The following is a 21,662-nucleotide window of genomic DNA, read 5'->3' as shown; positions in this document are numbered from 1 at the left end:
TGAAGAGGTTGTCCACATAGAAAGGCAGCCCTACGCAGAGTGTCAGAGCCCATGTGGGGAAGAAGGGCCTCCACATACGGGAATGACCTGGAGCACGGCATTAGAACAAGAATGGCACAAGGGACACAAATCAGAGCTCAAGCAGGGTGACCATGTACAAGGGTAGCCAGGTGTGGGTGTCAAAGCCCAGGCACGGTGAAGAGTGTGGCCAAGCATGCGGGCAGCCTACAGAGGCACGTCAGAGCCAGAACAGGTGAGGCAGCATGGTGTGACAGAGTCCAGGAGGGCAGTTGAAGGCTGGTGAGTCAGAGCCTGAGCAGGGTGAGGAGGGTGACCACACACAGTGACAGACTGGCACAGAATGTCAGAGCAAACGCAGGGAACAGAGGGCATGCCTGGGGAAGGGTGACCTGGTGCAGGGTAAGGTGAACACAGGGAAGATGCTGGCATGGGGTGTCAGCCCAAGCAGTGTGAGGAAAGCTTTTACATGGTTCTGTGTCATGGTAGGATGGGCAACAGCCTGACTTGACGTGTCAGAAACCAAGTCAGGTGAAAGGGCATCCATGTGGGGGCAGTGGAAGAAGAAATGAAGATTACATACAGGCCAGCTGATCAAATAAGTAAATATATTAAGGGTAATGGAAGCTTGGTTTCTCATGGTCAGGGAAGGTAGTTACAAATATGAAAGGGAGAAAACAAAAATGAACTCTGTGGTGTTGGGTAGAAATTAGAGATGTTGGTATGAATTTGGGTTTATGATAGATACACAGATGATTGATAGATAGATAAACACTGATGTGGGTATATATGTGTGTGTAATATGTATATGGATATGTAATTTTATATATATATATATCCTTGTTTTGCCCACTGAGAGGTCTCGGGAACAGTGATTCCCCAATAGCAATAAACACACTGGCTTCTAAATATCAGTCTCCCCTAAAAGAAACCAGGACTCGTTGGAGAAATGACTGATACCAGGGCTGAGGCAGGGAAAGCCTGTAATATCTTGTACCAAAAAACAAGGAAATGCTCAGTGCTGAGAACACTCAAAAGGACACCAGAGCCAACTTGAGGGGGCTCCCATTGGCCAAATTTGGGATAACTTGAGCATCAAAATAAATAAAGATAGTAATGTATTATAACTTGTTGAACAAAACAAGAAACTATGAGGTGATGCTGATACAAGTAAATCAATGAATAGATTTAAAATTTGATGAGGAATAGTATATTTAGATAGTTTCAAAATAGCCTGCCACAAAACACTATTACAAAGAAAAATAGATGAACTTTACAATAAAGTCTGGCAGATACCACCTTCATTAGGTAATCAAAGTAAATCTCTCCAGGTGTGGCAGAAATTGAAATCATGCGTCATCTGATAGGATGCAACGGAAAGAACAGAGCATCACTTCTGTGTTATTTCTGCCAAAACTGCATAACCTAAATTTAATCACAAGGCAGTATCAGGCAAACACAATTGAGGGATATCCTACAAAATAACTGACCTGTGAGTTTTTAAAGTGTCCAGGACACAAAAGTCAAGGAAAGACTAAAGGACTACTATAGAATAAGGAAATTAAACAGTATGCCAACTAAACGTAATATGTATTTCTCAACTGGCTCTATTTGCTACAAAGGATAATTGGGGGAATTGAAGAAGGTTTGAGGATTAAACAGTGGCAATGATCAAAGTTAATTTAATGATTTTGATAATTATGTTGTGGCTATGTGGAGAATGTCTTTGCTGGAAAATCACACTAGAATATCTGGGGTAATGTCAGAGATGATGAGGCTTCAGAGTGAAAATTTATTCTCAAATAGCTCAGAGGGGAAAAGTTCTTCATACTGTACTTTGAAGTTTTGTGTAAGGATGAGATCACTTAAAACTAAAAATAAAACAAAGTGCATTTGAGAGAAAAATTGAAGGTTTCATTACAATTATTCAATGTCACGATAGCATCTCTCCCCGCTTCTATCTCTTTACTTTTTCTCTCTCTTCACTTTTTTCTTTCTTTTATTTCCTTCTCTCTCCTTCCCCTTCATTTCCTTTCATACCTTCCTTCTTTTCCTTCCTTCCTCATTTCTTTTTCTTTCTCAGCATTATACCTCTATCATCACACACAGAGCCCTAATCAATTTTCCAGAGGAGTCTAGAAAGATTCTTCATGTATTCCCCACTAAGAAGTGACAGATACTAAAGGAAAAGAATAAAAATGATAGCAGTTAAAGATAATTGCCCCCCAAAATATTGCAATGATTATGTGTTTACGTGTATGCTACACAAATCTCTGTTCACCAGAACCGTTTGTTTATATTAGTTGCTATTATACAGGTATTATTTACTAAAAAACAATTGTGCAATTAGGGTATTTAAAATAACAAAATAATATGGATGTTTATCTAATGCTTATTCTACCTACTTATAATGAAGAAATGAAAAATATGAGAAAGTTCTCTTTAAACTATAAAGTACAAAAAAAATATTAGTAGTAATTTAAAGTTAATTGTCAGTAAGTATTTAAGTATATGGAAATCTACTATTTAAATACAATGTATCTCAATTAGATATTCCTAATTCCAAGAATTGCCTATATTCCCAACACTGATGACCAGTATGAGTCAGATTTTCTCCATGTTATGTAACAAGGCAAAGGTACAAAAGTTTTTTCACCTTTTCACCCTCTGTAACGATCTGGATAGCATTTGGGATGAGTCGAGCAGTTTTCTCCTTGGTCATGAAGGTTATATTCTTTAAAGCAATAGAAATCTAAACACACAAAAGAATAAAAAATTGTAAAATCGATTTTTCAGAAACACATATAACACAAAATTCCAATGATTTTATCAACATAATCTGGACTATTAATAGTTGTATCTTATTAAAGACCATTTTATTCAATGGATTCAGATAAATCAGTTGGAAATTCAGGGGAAAACTGATGGTGGCTCAGACCAGGAGATGACAGTATTAAGAGAAAGAAATAGTCAGATTCAGAGATATTAAGAGTTAGTACTGATGGGGAATTGGTGATTAATTAGATGGTGGACAAGGGTGAGTGAGGGGACAAGAATGACTCCAAAAACTATTCAGTTGAAAAACCTGAAGGAGTTAATAATAATAAGCACATGCTTGCATTCTCTGAGAAAAAAAGAGTAAGCAGTCAGACATTCTTCCCTTCAGCAATTTTCCCCATCAGCTTCTATCTCTAACATTAGGATAAAGTGTGAAAAGACATGTGGTGTTCATGTTTCACATACACACACACACACACACACACACACATGCACCCCTCGGTCTGTCACGTAAGACATTATTTTGGCAGTCAAAAGGATGTATATTTAAGATTTTTTTAATCTGAAATCTCTTTCTCAAACTGTATTAAGTATGTATAAATAGAGCTCAATGTATTAAGAAAAATATATTACACACTTCTACAACACATAAATACACTGTATTTATACATATACGAGTATAGGTATACAAATATAAATTTACTTTAGAATCTACAGTAGATTGTTTTTAGGAGGACTGTATGTATACATTTCTATCTGTGCAATTATTTGTATCAACAAATCAAATCAAAACATGTCTTACTGTAGTTTCCCATCTGAAGATGTTGCTATGGAAACATAGCCAGTTTTCTGAAAGGTATAGTCGTCCCTGAAGCAAAATGTCCCTCTGAAGAGCACAAGCATAATCTACATACACAAAAATAAGGAACAGCTTAGTCACAAAAATCTGGCAATTTAATAAATCTTATACTATTTTAATACATGGGAAGTCGTCACTCTTTCTTCATTAGTTCACTCATTCATTCATTCATTCATTCATTCATTCATTCATATTCTTTGTACACCATACACTAGAGTTACAAGAAATGAACTTGCCTTATGGAACACAGAAGAGAAGGCATACAATAGACAACTACAATAAACAAATAAATACAAAAATAAGTATAATGACGAAAGTGTAGAGAAAGCTATGAGAGAATATAACAAGGCATACATAGGTATGGGGGATGGGGCAGGAAGAAAGTGTATCAGGAAAAGTTTTCCAGAAAAAGTAATCTTTAAACTGAGATCTAAAGATCAATAAAAGGTCAGCTGGACCATGAGGGAACAGTATGAGCAAAGGCCCCATGGTAAAAAGAAATAGCACATTTGAGCAACTACACAAAGATATCTCTGGACTAGAGAATCTGGAGAAGCTAGATTAGGTAAGCGGTCTCGGGCCATGGTGGACGAGGTGAGACTGTGCAGTAGGTGAGAGGTCATTGATGAGTTTTAAGTGGAAGGAACATGATCAGCCATATTTTTCAGTTTGTTTCAAAGTTGATCCTCTCCACCTCAGCACTAAACCAGCAAAATCAAGAGTTCTGGTAAATGCCACTGCCTACCAACAGGTTACTACCAAGATTAAGATCTGGCTCTTTGGCTAATGCAAATAGTATTGCTAAATTACCAATAAAACAAGATATAAAGGACTGCTGTGAGGAGATTTAGTTAAACTGATAAATTTTAAAACTATTTAAAGTGATTAGCAATTTCAGGAAAAAATTATTGAGATTATGAACCTCAAAATATTTCAATTTAGTCAAATTTAGTTAAATTTCTAAGCAAATACTAAAAACCGAGCAAAGTAATTCACTCTTTTAAAATGCTTCCTTCAGCAAAACAAAACTGAGATACCATCAAATAAAAAGAATCCTAGTAAATAATTAAGCAGATTAAGTTACTCATTTACCAGTATGCATCTCTAAAACAGGATTAGGCTAAATAAAGGTCACCTCGAATTATCCTGAAACTTTTATCTAAACCACTGAAACATTTTATTAATGTAATGCTTCCCAAATTTCAGATCAGAAATATCTGGCAGACTTATTAAAACACAGATTACTAGGTCCCACCCCAGAGTGTCTGATTAAGTATATCTGGGGTGAGGTGAAGGGTTTGTGTGTCAAACAAAATCCCCAGTGATACCAACATTGCTGGTCTATGAATCACACAATGAAAACCACTGCATTGCATTACACTATGTTCAAAGCTATAGAAACCAACTTGATTATTTTAACCGAAGACTATTTAATATAGATTGACACTTTTTTCAGTAGTCTTAGAAATGTTTTCTCAAAAACAGGTGTATTTTATTTAAATAAACTTATATAACAAAATTTAATTTGTATAAAATGGCTTCCTAGCAATATATCCTATGCAAGAAATGATAAAAAAATTTTTTAAAAGAGATTTTACTTTTTTTTGCTCCCAATTTCCCTACTGATAAACACATGTAATTATCAGCATTTCAGAAGGCAATATTCTATCTGATTTGAGTCATGTTAGCAATCTGATTCATATAAAACGGAATAAGAAAGAAATATTTATCAAAAATTGTTTTATGGATTTTATAACTTTATAATTGATTACTAGAAAGTTAGAATAAAATTACATAAATTCAATAAACAACAAAGGTTGTTTTGATGCATGTGCTAACATCCACTTACTAGTTATTACATGATCAATTTTGGAACTATTAAATGGCTCCAACTCAAAGATTATTTTAATAACTATAATATAAAAAAAGATATAATAGAAATATGTACAAAGTGTTATCGGAATACAGACAGAGTATATCAGGACCACATATTTCTAGAGTAAGCTTGCACAATAAGTAGTATGCATATATTTAAATAAACAAGAAGTATTATTTAGTTTTACCAAGGAGCTTAGGCATATCTATCCATAGGGAGATGAATTAAAAGAATGTGTTTTTAAATAATCATTCAGGAAATACATATCCGAAAGTATTCTTTTCTTTCAGAAACCTTTCGGAGTCCAATATGCTAACATTGCTTGAGAAAGACTTTGGGACAACATTTTTCGGATTGCTTTCAAATTTAATATTTAAATTACAAAAGATAACCATTCTCATTTTTCATACTTTACATTTTTTGTGTTACTTTGTTTGCTTTATACCTGAGAAAACTGTAAGGGTAGATACAAATTGAAAAAGAAAAAAATTAATTTCCTCTGGTGCAAAAAAGGAAAAAGACCCCTGCTCCCTTTTCTTAGAGCATTTTGTTTAGAAATGTTGTAAATACTGTCTCAGATCCTTTGACGTTTGTGTGAATCTTTTTAAAAGTAAAGTAAGCCTCTTGTCCATTTGTTGAAAAGACTAACTTTTCTCCATTAAATAGGCACCTTTGTCAAAAATCAGTTCTCAATGTTTGTATGAATTTTTATGTCTGCTTTTTTTCTGTCCCATTAATCTAAGTGTCTGTCCTTTGGCAAGTCTCATACTGTCTTGTTTACTCTAACTTCATAATAAATCTTAAAATCGAGTAGTGTGTGTCTTCCAGCTTTGTTCCACTTTCTCAGAATTGTTGTGGCTATTCTAATATATATATTTTTTTGATTTTCCATATAAATTTTAGAATCAACTTGTTAATATAAACGAAAAAACTTGCTGGAATTTTCATTGGCGGGACCTGAGATCTTAAAAATATTGAATCTACTGATCCATATATATTTATTGGATATTCTTTTATCAATGTTTTACAATTATCATCATTGAGAGCCTGCACATTTGTTAAATTTATACCTAAGTATTCATTATTGGGAGGTGTTTTATGTAAATGATATTTGCATAATTCAAATTCCAATTGTTCATTGCAAGTATATATGAATATGATTCTTTCTTTTACCTTCAATTACCCTTCAATCCTGTGACATTACTAAACTCACTCACATCTACATTATCTGAGATTTTCTACATGAAAAGCAAATATACACACTAAAAAAAAATCTAGAAAGCTATCCACAAAATATTAACCAAATTTTTCTATAGGTGGAAGAATCACTAATGATTTTTAATTTTTTCTTTATACTTTTCCATATGTTTTATAATGGATATATATATATATATGTATATATATATATATATATAATGGATAAATATATATATATATATAAAGCTGTAATCAGATTAATTTCTTTCAGTAAGCCAATGATGAGTATGATACATTTTATAAAGGTTTCCATTAAAAATATTTGATTTCAAGTGACAAACTGGCAAAAAAAATTTGCAGCACACATGGGAAAGATCTAATTTTTTAAACATCTAATAAGCTACTTCAAGTTAACAAAAAGACAAATAACCACTAGAAAAATTGGGCAAAGTTTATGACAAGAAAGCTTCACAGAAAAAGACATACAAATGGTATATACACATATAAATAGATGTTCAACCTCCTTCATAATTAAAGAAATGCATATTTAAACAATGATTATGCACCATTCCTAAATACCAAATTTTGCTAAAGCAAAGTTCCTGAGGTGTGGCAAAACAGGTACTTACAAACATTGCTGATAAGAATAAAAGCTGGTGCAACCTTTTCGGAGAGTAACTTGGCAACAGTAACCTTTAAATTATCTTTTTGCCACAATTATCTTTTTGCCACAATTGCACTTCGTGGAATTTATCCTATAATATGTGTGCACATGTGTGATAAAACAAGTGTACAAGAAGTTTCAATGTACCATGAGTAGTAATAGTAAAAGACAGGAAACAATCAAAATGTCCATCAATAGGGGATTTGTTAAATTATGGTGCAAAATTCATTCAATTGAATACTAGGCAACCATGAAAAGAATGAAGTGGATTCTCGGTAGTGCTAATAGAAAGAGCTCTAAACAAATTCAAACAGTAAGCACAGTGTTCTCCCACTTAAGTTGTTAGGAATATTCCCTTTGAAGTGCATCCAGAAAATTTCTGGAAATATACATAAGAAATATTTAAAGTGGTTATCAGCCAAGAAGAATGTTGGAGTGATCCTTGTTAGAAGGACCACTCACTTTTCACTGTATGCCTTCTTGTAGTATTTGAACACTTATCATGAGAATGTATTATTTCAGATGTTCTTAAAAGTTGTTTTAATTCATTATTATGATTTTAAATACTGAACTGAACTATCTAGAAATTCAGTTTTGTTGTACTGAATATTGCCCAACAGTATCAGAAATCTGAAAATTTCTATGAATTAATGGTTTAAATAAAATATATACTAAAATGTAGTTCTATATTTTTATCATAAAGTATCTATGCTTATATTAAAAATAAAACACTTCTGTAAGGAAAATGACTAAATATTTTTAAATCTATTTCCAAAGAAAAGCAAATCGATCTGAAATATTATACATGTAATAATATCGCCCTAGAAAATTTTATAAAATTGCTCTATAATCTGGTAAGGAGTACCTTTTTCTGGGGAAAGATAATATACATTGAACATACGAAGCAGAAGAAATTGTGACAAATCATTTCCCTTTAGTTCTATTTTCCTAGTCAGTACTTAATTTTTTTTTTCTCTATTACATTTTTTTTCCTTTTTTTTTTTAAGTGTGTTTTTCCAGGACCCATCAGTTCCAAGTCAAGTAGTTGTTTCAATCTAGTTGTGGAGGGTGCAGCTCACAGTGGCCCATGTGGGGATCGAACCAGCAACCTTGTTGTTAAGAGCACGCTCTAATCAACTGAGCCAACTGGCTGCCCCAGTACTTAATATTTTTATAAGTCAGAAATCACTCCTCAAATTACAACTTAGTTTTACATTGTCTAATTACGAATAAAAACATGCTCCTTAACTTGAAAATATTCTCTGTCTAGCACAAAGGCTGAAATTTTTCATAACATCATCATGCATCAGTTCTATTTTGATAATGAGGTAGCAAAGTGGCTTTTTATGCAACTTCCTGTCTTTTTTACCTGCTATCAGCTTCTCTGTATCAGGTAGATGTATGAACTGTCTCTTATATTCCTCATTCCTGTCTTTATAGGTGGAACTTGAAATCTGCAACAATAAAAAGATTAAATTTCTGTTTAATTATAATCTTCATTAGATGAAATATGTCTCAGAAAATAAATTTAAAATGGACTTTAAAATAGTATGCTTTTTATGCAACATTATGTATTTCTTTATATGAAAAACCACATAAACAAACATTTCAAAAAACACCAAAAGGAAGCTTCCAGCATGATGGAGTGAAGAATTTGGAAAATCCTCTCTGCAAAAGCAAATTTATAGCTGGAAACAAAAACAAAAACCCTGTTAAAAACAATCATCCAAAATTATTGGAAGTTGACCCAAAGCATACAATAAATTCAGAAGTATTTGTTCATGAAAATCTACTGAACTTGGGAACTGCAGAAGTCTGGCACTGTTTCCTTATCCAGTTCCCATTACTCTTCCTGCCCTATCAGTTAAGTCAGTGCAGCAATTCTCCAAGGTTAGAACAAGCCAGAAAAACTGTGCTGTAGCTACGCTGAGAGAGGGGGGCTAAGTTGATTCAGAATAAAGAACAGAAAACCTATGCCCAGAAGTGAAAGGAAAAATTCTGAAGCTGTTCAAGTGTGAGGTTGTAGTCCCAATGAGGGCAAGAAACAAGCAGACTGGCAGATTAGCAGGAGATGACAAAGAGATGTTGGAGGAGAGATAGCCATAGATGGGCTTGATAAACCCTCCATGTATATGTGGCAGAACAGAGACTGCATACATATGCAGCTGAGCTTACAGAGACCCTAAACTATCCACTTATTCCTGGCTAGAGACACAAGAAGTCTCAGAGGAACATAAAAACTGAGACAAACCTGAAAATGTCTGAACTTTGAATCTGTGTGTAGAACCAATCTACACACAGATCTGTCGCAGAAAGGAAAAGCCTTACTGACTCTACAGATTTGAGCACAATTTCTAACCAATCATTGGCTGACTAAAGATTGACTACTGGAAAGCCATCCTTAAAAATAAAAACAACAATAATAAACTGAGCAGACATTTGTTCCCACGTGCCACTTGACAAACCAATTTCACAGATTTACTCTAGGCAAGTTATTAAACAAACAAAAATCAGCAACGACAAGCTTTAGGGGAGGGAGAGTACACTCAGAATCCACAGTTGCTACAATGTATTATCTAAATTGTACAGTTTTCAATAAAAATTACAAAACATGCAAAAAAAAAAAACCCCAAAATATGACTCATACTAAGAAAAATCAGGCAATAGTCTTTCAGGTTCCCCAGATACTGGATTTAGCAAACAAAGACATCAAAGCAGTTATTATATGTTCAAAGAACTAAAAAGAACCATGCTTAAAGAATTAAAGGAAAATATTCAAATATATGGTGATGGAAGGAGAACTGACTCTGGGTGGTGAACACACAATGGGATTTTTTTTTTTAATTAATTTTATTGGGGTGACAATTGTTAGTAAATTTACATAGATTTCAGGTGTACAATTCTGTATTACATCGTCTCACAATGGGATTTATAGATGATATAATACGGAATTGTACACCTGAAATCTATGTAAATTTACTAACAATTGTCAACCTAATAAATCTAATTAATTAAAAAAAAGAAGGCAAATAATTGGATAATATGCTCATATTTCTTCATCTTATTCTGCTTCTCTTAGTGGGGGAAAAATACAGATTTAGCATTTACTGAGTTTAAAGAACTATACCAAAAACTATTCAGCAGTATCTCCCAACACTCCGATAGGATTCTGTGCTTCCTAATGAAACCACAGAATTCTGCATTATAAAAATATCATTTCTCTTTCTCTGTGAAGTCCTTTTACATTTGAGCACATTATGTTTGATTAACATGGACATAACTGATATGTGTTAACCTGAATGATTCACATTATAAACAGGTGGAGCAAGATAGGTCATAGTGTGAGTCAAACCTGAATATATTTAGTTCCACTATTTTTCTGGTTGTCCAAAAGTGAATGTGACTTCTAAAGAAAGCAGCTCTAAATTCTTTTGTTGTTTACATTTCTGACATCTGTATCAGAAAGTAATAGATATGTGTTATGCAGTCCATCGCTGGGAGAAAGAAAAATTATTCCTGCAATAAAAGGGTAGTATTATTTGTCAAAAAAAAAAAAAAAGAATTAAAGGAAAATATGATAATAATGACTCCACAAGTAGAGAATCTCAACAAATAGATTTTTACTTTAATTTTAAGAAAAAGAGGACATTCTGGAGTTGAAAACTACAATCACTGAAATAAAAATAATCACCACAGGAGCTCAACAAAATATTTAAAATGGCAGAGAAAGAACCAGTGAACCTAAAGATAAATTAGTAAAAATTATCCAATTTGAAAAACAAAATGAAAAAGACTATAGAAAATGAAAAGACTCAGAGACCTGTGGGACAACATTCAGTGACTCAAAGTATATGTAATGAGAGTGTCAGAAGGAAAAGGAGAGGCAGAAAAATATCTGAAGATATGGTTGAAACTTTCAAAATATAATAAAAAACATTAATCTATATATCGAAGAAGCTCAATGAACCACAAGTAGGATAAAGAAAAGTGATTCACACTTAAACATATCACAGTTAAATTGCTGAAGGACAAAGAAGAACTTGAAAGCAGCAAGAGAAAAATGACTCATACATGCAGGTATAAACCAGTATAATTAATGGCTGGCTTCTCATTATAAAACAATGGAGACAGCAGACCTGCCTTAAAGAAACAATAAAGCAAGTCCTTCAGGCTGCAAAGAAATGACACAATATGGTAATTCAAATTCACAAGAAGAAATGAAGAGCACGAGAAGTGGAAACGTGGGTAAATATTTTAAAATGTATATAAATAAATCTATTTTCCAATGTCTCTCCTACCATCTTTAAAAGACCTAAGAATCTAAAAGCAATAATTATAATGCTCTATTGTTGGTTTTATAAGGTTTACAGGAGCAATAAATATGACAATAGAAGAAAGGGAGGGGAGAGGTAATGGAGTTAGGTTGAAGCAAAGGTTCAATATTTTAGCAGAATTAGGTTAGTAATCTGAAGTTACTATAAGAAGTTAATATGTATACTGTAATCCTTCAGCAATGAATTAAAAAACCCTCAAATAAAATTTTAAACCAAAAGGAATTAAAACATATTTCATATGAAAGAATGAATGAAAGAAAGAAAAAAAGGAGAAACAACAAAGACATGAAACATAGTGAAAACAAATAGCAAAATAGACACTCATAAATACAACCTTATTATAACTGCAATAAATATAAATGGACTAAACACAGAGATTGTCAAACTGGATAAAAATAGACCCAACTATATGAGACACAAAAAGTCTCAGAGAAACATAAAAACTGAGACAAACCTGAAAATGTCTGAACTTTGAATCTGTGTGTAGAACCAATCTACACACAGATCTGTCGCAGAAAGGAAAAGCCTTACTGACTACAGATTTGAGCACAATTTCTAACCAATCATTGGCTGACTAAAGAGTGACTACTGGGAAGCCATCCTTAAAAATAAAAACAATAATAATAAACTGAGCAGACATTTGTTCCCACATGCCACATGACAAACCAATTTCACAGATTTACTCTAGGCAAGTTATTAAACAAACAAAAATCAGACACCTGGATCTAAGAGACAGAACCTTAGATCCAAAACACAAAGAGGCTGAAAGTGTTTTTCACTTTCAGTAGAAAAGATATACTATGCAAACAGTAACCACAAGACAAGTTGAGTGGCTATATTACTATCAGCTGAAACAGACTTTAAAACAAAAAATATTACTAGACACTAAGAGATACTTTTTTAATAATAAAGAGGTAAACATGAGTGGAAAATACAACAATTATAAATATACACACAATTAAAAACAAAGCCCCAAATACATGGAAGCAAAAACTGACACACAATTGAAAAACAGACCATTCAACACAAGTTTGAGATACCATTTCAGGTCTAGAGGGTAGAGTACATAAATGATGTGCTTGCTCCTATCATGACCACATCAAATTACAACTAAACTACAGAACAACTAGCATTGAGAATCGCCTGAAGTCCAGCTGAACAGAAGTCCTACAACTAAGGACATACAGAAGAAACCACTCCAAGACTGATTGGAAGGATGGAGACGCAGAACAGGCTAGTCCCACATCTGCGTGTGGTGGTTAAAAATTGGATATCTTAGCTGCAGACGTCCCCCATGAGGAGTGAGGCTCCCCAGTCCAGGCTTCCAGTGCCAGGAAGAGAAGTCCCCAAAACTTCTGGCTGTGAAAACCAGCAGAGATTGTAGCTGAGTGAAACAGAGGGCTGCAGGAGTCCCAGGTGCTCCTCTTAAAGGGCTCGTACTCACTTACTCGCTGACAAACTCATTCTAAACTCCAGCACTGGGGCAGCAGCTTGAAAGGCGCAAGAGACAGAAAGGAAGTGAGTTGTCTGGCTGTAGGTCAAGGGTTGGAGGGACAGCTTTCTCTTAGATGAACGGAGGAGCTGGAAGAATCTATTGTTACTTTGTTGAGCACTCTCCCCTCCCGGCAGGCAAACTTAGGCGAGCACCATATCTGAGTCCCCATCAACCAAGCTAATACTGTTTGCCCCACCCTGGTGATTCCCTGAAACCCTGCTCCACCCAACTTGCAGACCCCCACCCCATCCAAGCCACCTTGTGGGGACAGAGCCAGGAGTGCAGTGTCCAGGCTCTTGGCCTCACATAGAAAGGTGCTGGCTCAGGTAGTAAATGGCCATCAACTGTGATTGCATGGTCATCAGCTGTGGCTAGTTGGCCATCAGCGGTAACCAGTGAGCCATTGGCCACTAATATAACTGTCGTGGCTAGACTAGCAGAAAATGGGGGCTAAAAAGAAAATGGTGGCTGAGCTAGCAAGCAGCGGAGTGAGGGTTGCAGATCGTGTAGCTCCTGTTTCCTGTGTCTCCAACCCAGCCGCCAGCGAGAACATAGTGGTATGACTCCCCTATCTATGGCTCCGTGGGTGTTCCTTTTTGGCCTCACCATGTCCTGCATTATTACGTCGGGAGCAGGACTAGAGACCCTGCCTGACATCCGGCGTGACACATGGCGCAGCGAGCAGGGTACAGTACCGGCCAAAGCTCTCCGAAAGGCGGTGCAGCAGTTTGTGCGTATGAACACTCAGTCTCAGAAAGACCAGTAGGAGCAGCTGCTGGAGAGCTGGACCCCCGTGGAGGGGTGGGAAGACATGGACTGTTCTCCAGTCAGCATAGGCGGCATAAAGCGAAGATCGTTGCGGCCCTGTGGGCTGGGAAGTTCTTGCTGAGGCAGCCCGGATGCAGGACTTGTACTCCCAAGAGGAAACGTTTGCTGAGTCCTCCGTGGGACATGAGGGTGAGGTCAAGGTCGTCCTTCACTCCCAGGACAGCCCTAGCGAATGACTATGGACTATGGGGAATTGCCTTCCATCCCTAATTTAATGGACCACTTGATTGCTTGGGAACATACCACCATGTAGTGGAACTGGTGGATGTTTGCTTTTGTGTCTCAAGTGGCTGCTGTCGAGAATATGTGAGAGGCCCTGGCTGTGCCCAGGAAGACTAGCTGGGCTCGCCCTGAGAGACCATGGCTGTGCCCGGGGAGACTGGTGGTACCCTAAGAAGCCCAGGCAGTCTGACTGTGCCCAGAAGGACTGGTGGTGCCCTGAGAAACCCTGGCTGTGCCCAGAGAGCCTGGCTGTATCCAAGATATTGCATTCATCTCCAGGTTCCTCGCACAGGGCCCTCGCGGAAGACTCTTGTCGCGTAGATTGTGAGGCGAGACCCTGCAGAGGTGGAGTGTGGGGACAGAGCCAGGAGTGCAGTTTCCAGGCTCTTGGCCTCACGTGGAAAGGTGCTCACTCAGGTAGTAAATGGCCATCAACTGTGATTGGATGGCCATCAGCTGTGGCTAGTTGACTGTCAGCTGTAACCAGTGAGCCACTGGCCACTAATATAACCGCTGTGGCTACGCTAGCAGCAAAAAAAATGGGGGGCTAGCAAGAAGATGGTGGCTGAGCTAGCAAGAGCGGATTGCAGCTAGCAAGTGGGCTGGTTGGCAGAAAAGCAAACGGCAGGTTGCAGTTCATGTGGAGCCTGCTTCCTGTGTCTCCAACCCAGCCGCCAGCAAGACCATAGTGGTATGACTCCCTTATCTATGGCTCCGTGGGAGTTCCTCTTTGGCCTCACCACATCCTGTGTTCTTATGTGGGGAGTGGGAACTGAGACCCCGCCTGACACCCTGCATGACACACCTCCAGTGGCTTTTCCATACAAGCAGCCTGTCTTGGCTCTTGCCACATGAGTAAACTTTCCTAAAATCTCACAAAGGATCACAAACCCCAAATAAGCATCGTCTGGCCTCAGAATGCCCCATACCTCTTGCTGAGCTGCCCCAAATCCAGCACTGGCAGCAGCAAGCCTTGATTCAAAGCCTAGCCTCTGCCAAGTAACTCCAGGCCCAGCACAGGGGCGGCCATTTGCGGGTTGTTTTGTGGAGCATGTCAATTGGCCCTGGGCAGAGCACAGGCTGAAACTAAACTAGGCCTGTGGCAGGGCCACTCCCAGGAGGCCCCAGGGCCAGCACACCTGGTGACCAGCTTCAGAATGAGCTGGAACACTACCCAGCCACCTCCAAGGACAACACGCACACCCAAGGGGCAAACTAGGCAGGCACCAGAGCCCAGTAATCCCGCTTCCTATCTCTGTGTTGAACTTCTCACTGAGATCATCGAGCATCCTTATAACCAGTGTTTCTATTTATCCAAAGAAACTAAAAACACTACTTTGAAGGGCCACGTGCATTCATATATTCATTGCAGCATTGACTACAATGGCTAAGATGTGGAGGTAGCTTGGGTGTCCGTCAATGGATGAATGGATATGTGGTACATATATACAATGGAATGTTGCTCAGCCATGGAAGGGAATGGGTTCTTGTCCTCTGCGGAGGCATGGATGGACCTGGAAGGTATTGTGCTGAATGGAGTATGTCAGACAGAGAAAGACAGATGCAATGTGTCTTATATGTGGAATCTAAAGAACAAAATGAACAAACAGAAACAAACTCATAGATACAGAGAACATTTCGATGGTTGCCAGATGGGAGAGGAGTTAGGGGGGTGACTTACAAAAGGGAAGGTATTAAAAAGTACAAATTGGTTGTTACACAGTAGTCATGGGATGTAGGTTATAGCATAAGGAATATAGGCAATAATATTGTAATAACTATGTATGGTGTCAGATGGGTACTAGATTTAATGGGGTGATCACTTCCTAAGTTATGTAAATGTCTAATCACTACTTTGTACACCTGAAACTAATATAATGTTGAATTTTAACTTAATTGAAAAATTAAAAAAAATATTTTAAAAAGTTAGAGATACCAATAAACCATTCTCAATAACTGATAGAATAAGTAGACAGAAAATCAGCAAAGATATAGAACACTTTAACAACATTATCCAACCATTTATAACAACATGGATGGACCTTGCGGGCATTATGCAAAGTGAAATAAATAAGACAAAGAAAAACAAATATTGGGAGGTATCACTTTAATGTGGAATCTAAATAAAAAATCGAACGCATAGAAACAGAGAGTAGAAAGTGGTTGCCAGGGGCTTCAGGGTAGGGGTAATAAGAAGAGACTGGTAAAAGGGTACAAACTTTCACCTATAAAATGAATAAGGTCTGAGGATCTAATGTAGGGCATGATGATTACAGTTGATAACACTGTATTGTATAATTGAAATTTACATTTGTTGAGAACTTAATGTTCTCACCAAAAATAATAATAATAATAATAATAATAATAATGTGTAAGGTGATGGATGTGTTAATTAACTAGATGGGATGTATTCTTTGACCATGCATATGTGCATCAAATCATCACAACGTACACTTTAAATAGCTTACAATTTTATTTGTCAATTATATCTCAATAAAACTGGTTGTGGGGGGAGGGTGACATTATCCACCAACTATACCTAACTGGCCATTATAAAACACTTCATTCAGCAAGTGCAGAATATACATTCTTTTCAAGTATACACAGAACGTTCTCCAGAATAGACAACATGCTAAGTCACAAAACAAGTTTCAATAAATTTAAAAGGACTAAAACCATACAAAGTACATTCTCTGTCAACAACAGAATAAAATCACAAATCAACAACACAAATACTAGAGCCCAGATTCAAGTCACCTTAATCCTTGAAAATGGAATAAGGTGATCTCAGACTCCTTGATAGAATGTATGAAAATCCTCTCTGAAAGAAGATAACATTGCACTAAGATTCAAAATGTTTCTACAAGAATGATGGAAAGCAGAGAAGAATGAGAGTCTGAGGATTCCGTGAGAAGGTCCAACACACATGCATCTGGAGTTCCAGGTAGGGAGAGAGAATGAGGTAGATGTAATATCTGTAGTAATAATGGCTAAAAACATTCCAAATCTGATGAAAGACAGCAAATATTCAAGAAACTATACAAACCCCAAGCAAGATAAATAAAGAGCAATATTAGGTTAAAGAACATGAGTCAGATTCAGTGGCCAGAATGGTTTAAGATGTGCTGTGAAGAATTCTCAGTCAAAAATTAGTATGCATATGACCTTGTGGGATATTTCAAGAAAACTGACTCAGAGGACATGTAAACAAACAAAAAAATAAAGAGCCTCTAAGCAAAACTCCTGGAGATCAGAATCTATCAATGTTACCAGGGAAACATCTCACTAAAGAATACCTGAAACTAATATAAATAAATAAATAAATAAATAAATAAATAAATAAATAAATAAAAGAATTCCATTAGTGCTACTAGAAATGTGTCAAGAATTCGTAAACTAGACACAGTGAGATACTGATCTACATAAGGCACAGGTCTGACAATTAAGTTCACGCAAGCTTATTGCAACCATGTTGCTTACCTTTTTTGGTATCAGCTGGATTATTCATTATGAATTTGTACCAACTAGACAAAGAGTTAACCAAGTTTATTATTTGGAAGTGCTGAAAAGGCTGCATGACAAAATTAGACAAACTGAACTTTTCGCCAAAAATTCATGGCTCTTGTATCACAACAATGCACCAGCTCACAGGGCACTGTCTGTGAGGGAGGTTTTAGCCAGTAAACAAATGACTGTATTGGAACACCCTCCCTACTCACCTGATCTGGCTCCCAATGACATCTTTCTTTACCCGAAGATAAAGGAAATATTGAAAGGAAGACTTTTTGATGATTCAGGACATCAAGGATAATATGACGACAGCTTTGATGGCCATTCCAGAAAAAGAGTCCCAAAATTGCTTTGAAGGGTGGACTAGGCACTGGCATTGGTGCACAGCTTCCCAAAGGGAGTACTTGGAAGATACTGTATTGATATTCAGCAATGAGGTAGGTACCATGTTTCCCCAAAAATAATACCTAGCTGGACCATCTGCTCTAAATGCATCTTTTGGAGCAAAAATTAACATAAGACCAAGTCGTATTTTAATATAATATAAGACCTGGTATAATATAATATGATATAATACTGGGTATAATATAATATAATATAATATAATATAATATAATATAATACCTGGGTCTTACATTAATTTTTGCTCCAAAAGACGCATTAGAGCTGATGGTCCAGCTAGGTCTTATTTTTGGAGGAACACGGTAGCACTTTCTCTAGGATGAGTTTGAGAACTTAATTGTCAGACCTCGTATGTGGTTGTAGGCGACAAAACAATCAATCTTCTTTACTGCTCATTTAAGAAAAGAATGTATTCTATTTTTTAAGTCAATCTATGCTTTGAGAAGCATTTATATGCAACAATTGAATAACAAGATTAAAAATTAGTGTTCATAAAGATGACATGTTTCATCAAAGATAATCTAATTTTGGAAAGACTTTTCACTAAAATGAAGATTTCAAATTTATTTTAATTACATAAGAGGATAAAGTGTAATGAGATTAGTATATACTCATACACTACAGCTAGGAGTATAAATTGATACTATTTTTCTTAAAAATGTTTGCAATACATATCAAAAGACAATATGCAGACTTGAATCAAGTAATTCTACTTATTCTAGTACTTCTACTAATTCTAATATTCTAAAGAAAGAAACATTTCGATGTAGACTTTATTTAAAAATGCTCATTTTTAATGCAATGCTTCTGATAATAAATTTGGAAACAATCTAAATGTCTAGAAAAACAGACTAGTCAAATAAATTTGTAAACATTAATATGATGGTGTACTACACTCAGTAAAACTCGAGATTCTAAAGAATTTTTACTGCCTTGAGGAAAAGTTCAGTAGGTCAAACTTTTAAAAAAAGGAAACAGAAATGTACATAGACATACTGATTCGAATTATGCCAAAGGAAAAAATTCTCACACATACATAGAAAAAATGACAAGGAAATATTTCAAAATAGTTTTCTCTGGTTGGTGAAAACACAAGTAATTTTACTTTTCTTCTTTATATATTTTTCCAATTTCCAAATTTAAAAAACATTCCTAAAATTTGAATTCATCTGAACACTTAAATTAAGTTCCACAGTTTCAAAACTTATTATAACTTATTCAAATTATTTAATTCTATTTTTACACTAAAGATTTATTTTTCTGATCTTAGGGAGGAAACATTTAGTCTTTCTCTATTTAAAAAAGAAAAGTTGTTGAGAAGCTATATAAGATGTGGGAGGGGTAGTAGCTTGGGGGATGAAGGTTATCACTTTGTGAGGGGTGTAACTGTCTGTTATGTTGCATTGTACACCTGAAACTAATTTTTAAAAAAATTGTTGAGATATAACTGGCATATAACATTATGTTGACTTGATACATTTCTATATTGCACTATGATTACAACCAAAGCATTAGCTAACACCTCCATCATGTCCCATAATTATCATTTCTTTTTTTGTGGTGAGAACATTTAAGATCTAGTTTCTTAGCAACTTTAAAGTATACAATACAGTACTGTTAACTATAATCACAATGCTTTGTATTAGATCTCCAAAGCTTATTCATCTTCTAAGTACAAGTTTGTACACACCTTCTGAGTACACCCCTTAACCCAACATCTCCCAACCCCCACCCCCACCACCCAAATCCATTTAGTTGCAATGATTAAATATTTTTGGCACCCTTGTCAAAATCAGTTGACCTTAAATGTAAGTTTATTTCTGGACTCTCAATTCTATTCCATTAATCTACATGTCTAGGCTTACGTCAGGGCCACATAATGTAGTTGTGTTGGAAGTTTTGAAATCAAGAAGTGTGCCTCTTCCAACTTTGGTCTTTTTCAAGATTATCTTAGATATTCTGGGTCCCTTGCATTTTCATGTGAACTTAGATTTAGCTTGTAAATTTCCACACACACACACACACTCACACACACAAAGCCAATTGGTATTTTGATAGGATGAAAGTGAATTTGTACATCAGATCAATTTGGGGAGTATTGCCATCTTAACAATATTAAATCTTCCAGTACATGAACATGGAATATCTTTTCATTTACTTACTTTTTAAAATTTTTTCAGTGAGTTTTGTAGTTTTCAGTACACAAGTTTTTCACGTCTTTTGTTAAATTTATTCCTAAGTATTTTATTCTTTTGATGCTACTAGAAATGGTATTTTTAAAAATTTCATTTTCATTTTGTTCACTGCTGATGGATACAATTTGTGATTAATTTTGGTTTTAGAATTAGGTTAATACTAGTCTCATGAAATGATCTGGAAGTGTTCTCTCCCCCACCACCACTTTTTTTTGGAAAAAGTTTTTGAAAGATTTGTGTTAATTCTTTAAATATTTGGTAGAGTCTTTCAGGTACTGAGCTTTTCTTTGCGATTTTATTTCTTGTTTTGATTTTGTTTTGTTTTTTAAACAAACTCAATTTCTTTCTTTGTTATAGCTCTATTCAGATTTTCTATTTCTTCTTGAGTCAGTTTAAGTAGTTCTTGTTCTCCAAGGAATTTGTCTAGTTCATCAAGATTCTCTAAAGTACTATTTCAAATTATTAAGTTTAGCAAAAATTTAAAGACTGATAATATCAAGTGTATTGGAATATATACCAAGATAGATCTCAACACATTTAAGATAAATGAAATAGAGTGTATTTTCTGACCACGATGGAATCAATTTAGAAATGAGTGACAGAAAGGTAGCACAAAAATCTCCAAACACTTAGACTCTAAACAACGTATTTCCAAGTAATACATGAGCCAAAGAAGTCTCAAGGAAAACCCAAAATTACATTGAACTGAATGAAAATACATATCAAAATACAACATATCAACATATCAATATCTCAAACCTACTTCTCCCCCAGTCTTTGTCTTCTAAATGGTGGATCCATGTACCCTGTTGCACTGATCAGAAACCTAGGAATCATTATCCTTGAACAGTCTCTTTCCCTCACTCACCATATCTGAGCCTCTAAGAAAACTGTTCAGCAAACAAGCCAATCTCCTTCCTGACTCGGGCCTTTCCCTAGAATATCACTCCCCTTTCTGCTTCCTCACATAATTCGTTTGCTTTTTTCCTTTGTCCTCCACTCCCAACACTATATAGGGCTCTTTCAAATGGTACCTTCTCAGAGAAACTTTTCCTGACTGAAAATGCTACTACCTCCCCAGTGATTCTCTACACCTTTATATTCTCTTATTGATTTCAGAGCTCCTATCACTGCCTGACATATTACACGTTTCCTTATTTGTATACTATCCATTTCCCATTCTGGACTGTCAGCTCCAGAATGGTATAGACAACTGTCCTGTTCACTTAAACTGTCTGGCGTATAGAAAAAACTCAAATGACCTAATAAGACTATTCCTATCTT

The 21,662-nt window shown here is 35.8% G+C and overlaps 1 protein-coding gene across 1 annotated transcript in view; it reads right to left on the bottom strand.

Moving 5' to 3' along the window:
* GRAMD1C (GRAM domain containing 1C) overlaps window positions 1-21,662 on the bottom strand; it is a 91,594-nt gene that overhangs the window by 59,115 nt on the left and 10,817 nt on the right. The window contains exons 3-5 of the mRNA XM_081029410.1: window positions 8,762-8,846; window positions 3,599-3,702; window positions 2,675-2,770 (exon numbers count right to left, since the gene is read on the bottom strand). Coding sequence (XP_080885536.1) covers window positions 2,675-2,770; window positions 3,599-3,702; window positions 8,762-8,846 — 285 coding nt within the window. The remainder of the gene's footprint in view (window positions 1-2,674; window positions 2,771-3,598; window positions 3,703-8,761; window positions 8,847-21,662) is intronic.

The sequence above is a fragment of the Rhinolophus hipposideros genome (assembly GCF_964194185.1).
Source record: "Rhinolophus hipposideros genome assembly, chromosome: 2".
In the NCBI taxonomy this organism is placed as follows: Eukaryota; Metazoa; Chordata; class Mammalia; order Chiroptera; family Rhinolophidae; genus Rhinolophus; species Rhinolophus hipposideros.
Note: the sequence above shows the minus strand (reverse complement) of the source record. Positions and strands in the feature narration are given on the sequence as shown.